The 4,015-nt window shown below is 53.8% G+C and overlaps 2 protein-coding genes across 2 annotated transcripts in view; both read left to right on the top strand.

The window, feature by feature from the left end:
* The window catches only part of GPR132 (G protein-coupled receptor 132), a 34,521-nt gene extending 31,530 nt beyond the window's left edge, over positions 1 to 2,991 (top strand). The window contains exon 7 of the mRNA XM_021711069.1: positions 2,914 to 2,991. Within this exon, the coding sequence (XP_021566744.1) occupies positions 2,914 to 2,991 (78 nt within the window). The remainder of the gene's footprint in view (positions 1 to 2,913) is intronic.
* Positions 2,992 to 3,017: 26 nt separating this feature from the next.
* CDCA4 (cell division cycle associated 4) lies at positions 3,018 to 3,784 on the top strand. The gene has a single exon (XM_008055422.1). It carries the CDS (start codon positions 3,018 to 3,020, stop codon positions 3,732 to 3,734), a length of 717 nt encoding a protein of 238 aa, XP_008053613.1. The 3' UTR covers positions 3,735 to 3,784.
* The last annotated feature ends 231 nt before the right edge of the window (positions 3,785 to 4,015 follow it).

Genomic DNA, 4,015 nt, shown 5'->3' with positions numbered 1-4,015 from the left:
AAAAAAAAAAAAAAAAAAAAAAAACTCTGTAAAAGTTAAATTTGCAGGCAAGACAAAACTTGAATACTTACCAGAAATAATTTAAATATTTGTCATATATTTTGATGATAAACTCATTCTTACAATCATTTATTTGTTTTTAGTTATTTTATTTTTTAGAGGTGGGGTCTCACTCTCTTGCACCATTTGAACTCCTGGCCTCCTGCGATCTTCCTACCTCAACCTCCCAAAGTGCTGGGACTGTAGGTAGTGCCTGGCCAATTCATTTAAATAGAGTGAATCCGCTCCAACTGTGGGAGCTTTTCTGTCCTCGCAATAAATCCTGCTTTCTCAAAAAAAAAGAACAGAGTTGAGAGACTGGGCTTGGTGGCTTAGCCTATAATCCCAGCACTTTGAGAGGCCGAGATGAGTGGATTGCCTGAGCCTGCAGGCTCGAGACCAGCCCTGGGAACTTGGCGAGACCTCATCTCTACAATCAATAAAAAATTAGCCAGACGTGGTAGCATGCACCCGTGGTTCTGGCTACTTGGAAGGCTGAGGTGGAAGGATTGCCAGAGCCCAGCAGGTCAATGCCCTGGTAACCATGAGCTTGCTACTGCATTCCAGTCTGGGTGACAAAGTGAGACTCCAACCAAAAAAAAAAAATAAGGCCGGGCTCAGTGGCTCAGCCTATAATCCCAGCACTTTGGGAGGCTGAGGTGAGTGGACTGCCTGAGCCCATGGGTTCGAAACCAGCCCGGGCAACTTGTCTCTACAATAAATCAAAAATTAGCTGGGTGTGGAAGCGTGTACCTGTAGTTCCGGCTACTTGGAAAGCTGAGGTGGAAGGATCACCGGAGCCCAGCAGGTCAATGCTGTGGTGGCCATGAGTGTGCCACTGCACTCCAGCCTGGGCAACAGAGTGAGACTCCACCTCAAAAAAAAAAAACACGAATTGAGAGCCGGGTGGAGTGGCTCATGCCTGTAATCTCAGTGCTTTGGGAGACAGAGGCAAGAGGATTGCCTGAGTCCAGGAGTTTGAGATCAGCCTGGGCAACTTGGCAAGACCTTGTCTGCAGTAAATCCAAAGTTAGCTGGGCATGGTGCGTGCCTGTGCTCCTTGGAAGGCTGAAGTGGAAGGACCACCTGAGTCCAGTAGGTCGAAGCTGCGGTGGCGGTGAGTGTGCACTGCATTCCATCCTGGGTGACAGAGTGAGACTTCGACTCAAAAAAAGCATTAAGAAGCTAGAGACAAGGGTACCCATGGCCTTGAGGGGCTGTGTCCATGGCAATGTCTGCCTGCTCTTTTGGAGAAATTAGTCCTGTAGGGGGAATAAGCTATGGTCACTTCGTGTTTTTTGTATTTTTTAACTTACAGGAGATCCTGTGTGCCCTTCCTTTGTTACTCCCAGGGTTGGTACCTGTGCAGAACACAGGATGCATGGCCCGGTCCAAGTCTGTGTGGCCACGTAGGATGTGTGTACACATGCAGGTGTGTGCTCCATAGAACCCCATCACAGTCCGGGGCAAAGGGCCCTTACCCTGAGCTCTTTCCTGTGGCCAAGTAAGATTTCATGGAGTAGATGGACTAGTGTTTGTGGAGCTGTGCCCTGTTGAAGGGGGTTGTTTATGGACAGTGGTTTTCGCATCTCTGGGATAAATGCCCAAAGGTCACTTAGTTTTATAAAATGTAAGAGTGTTATATCATGGGTGGTGAGATCTATGGCATGAAAGAAAATTCAGGAGAAAGCAGGGCTTTTGTCGAAGGGAGAACCAGCAGCCATGACCTTTGGGGGCCCCTGGGGGGGGGCGTGCACAGCAGTGTTCTGCGTCCTCGGACCATCCCAGAGTGGCTGGCCCAGGTGGTGCAGGTGAAAAGCCAGAGCCATGCTCTGCTCTGCACTCTAATGCTCTCACACTTTTGCTGTACCAGTGTCTGCAGTGAGTAATGCGGGCTGAGCTGCAGGTGCCTGCCCAGAGCTGGCCCAGGTCTGGGGTAAGGCCCAGGAATCTGCATTTTCAACCTGCAGTGCCAGTGCTGTGAGCCATGCTGAGGACTTCTGTGGCCCACCATAGGAGCCACAGAGTCCTGGCGGGACCCCCCCCCACACACACACACCCCACAGCATGTTGGTCCCTTTGAAGAGAGAAGTTGGTTGAGGGGAGAGGCTGCCTCTCGGGGTTCTTGGTAGGACCTAGCTTGTACCTGGGTGGAGTTTCAGAGTGGATGGAGTTGGACTCGTGGGTAGCAGATGGAGCCAGCCCCACCCCAGGGCCTCTGCCTTTGGAGAGATGGACTCAGGGGGACTCGGGGGTCAGTGTGAGACCCAGGGCGGCTTCAGGAATGGGAGCAAAGGGTACCTATGGCCGGTGGCTCTGCCAGGGCCTGCTCTGAGGGCAGTGACCGCGGCCCCCCGCGTGAAGCTCCAGCACAGTTGCTGTCTCTGCCATGTATGTGCAGGTGCTTTTAGGGACAGCAAACAAACCTTCTGACAGCACAGGTGACTGTCCTCGGTCAGTGTCAGCAGGAGACTGGGGCCAGGTCCTGGCCATCTGAGGGCTGGAGGTGCTGTGCCCATTTGGCTTACTCCACCCCAGTCCCTTCTCTCAAGGCACCACGGTTAGATTTGTGATGCAGATTTGCATCTCACATCACTAAAAATGTATATTTTCTTCTTTTAATATTTTTTTTTATTTTGAAGATGTGGGGTACAATTCAGGGTTAGGTATACACATGTTCGTTATGCAGGTACCCTAAAATATGTCTTTTTCATAGTTTTAGTTCCTTTATCTTTTTTGGTGGGGAACATTGTGCTGTTGTTCAGAGAGTTGTCATTTGTACAGGACAATGTGACCACCTGGACTGCAGGCCTTTGCCGGCAGGTGGCTGATCTGAGGGAGGGGTGTCTCCTGAGCCTGTGTCCTCACTGCTAGTTACACCGGCGCTGTTCCCTGGACCGTTGGGGACTGGGCTGTGTGGTGGTGTCGGCTAGTGGTTCTGCCGTGCACTAAGTGACTCCTGGTCTCCACAGGGCATGATGTTCTCGCGGGGACTGAAGAGGAAGTGTGCCGACCATGAGGAGGATGTAGAGGGTGCCCTGGCCGGCCTGCGCACAGTACCCTACAGCCTGCAGCGGCAGTCGCTCCTGGACATGTCCCTGGTGAAGCTGCAACTCTGCCACATGCTGGTGGAACCCAACCTCTGCCGCTCGGTGCTCATCGCCAACACGGTGCGGCAGATTCAGGAGGAGATGACCCAGGATGGCACGTGGCACGCGGCGGTGCCCCAGGGCACAGGGCGGGCTCCACTGGACCGCCTGGTTTCCACCGAGATCCTGTGCCGAGCTGTGCGGGAGCAGGAGGGGGTGCACCCTGACCCCAACCTGGGGGACCATGAGCAAGGCCTGCTTTCTGACCTGTGTCCAGCCCCTTTGGCACAGGTGCCGAGGAGCCCGCAGAGCAGCATCTGGGTGGATGGCCCTCAGGAAAGCAGGGGCAGCTTTCAGAAGTCACTGGATCAGATATTCGAAACACTGGAGACCAGAAGCCCCGGCTGCATGGAGGAGCTGTTCTCAGACGTGGACAGTCCCTACTACGATCTGGACACAGTGCTCACAGGCATGATGGGGGGCGCCAAGCCGGGCCCCTGTGACGTGCTGGAGGGCTTGGCCCCCGCCATCCCGCCCGCGGGCTCCAGCTGCAAATCCGACCTGGGTGAGCTGGAGCATGTGGTTGAGATCCTGGTGGAGACCTGAGCCACGTGGACGCGCCTGCGGCCCAGCCTTGTGGCTCTGAGAACGTCCTGGAACAGCTGTCCCGGGGTCTGCAGTCCCAGGCCGTTCCCCTTGCATCCCCCAGGAGGGCAGGGCATGGGCGGTCAGGTGGGAGCTGGGGCTCTCCTGCAAGACCCCTCGTCCCTTCGTCCCCACGTAGAGGATGGCAAGCCACAGCTGCAGCAACCTCGTTTAAATTTAGATCGGCGAATTTTAAAAAATTGAGTTTTATATGTTTTGGGCAATATTTTGTCTTAAGGTAT

This window comes from Carlito syrichta, unplaced genomic scaffold (assembly GCF_000164805.1).
Source record: "Carlito syrichta isolate Samal-C Ts95f unplaced genomic scaffold, Tarsius_syrichta-2.0.1 Scaffold301850, whole genome shotgun sequence".
Classification (NCBI taxonomy): domain Eukaryota; kingdom Metazoa; phylum Chordata; class Mammalia; order Primates; family Tarsiidae; genus Carlito; species Carlito syrichta.
Note: the sequence above shows the minus strand (reverse complement) of the source record. Positions and strands in the feature narration are given on the sequence as shown.

Coding starts and splice junctions, on each gene's coding strand:
- CDCA4 (XM_008055422.1), top strand. CDS start 3,018: ATGTTCTCGCGGGGACTGAAGAGGAAGTGTGCCGACCATGAGGAGGAT.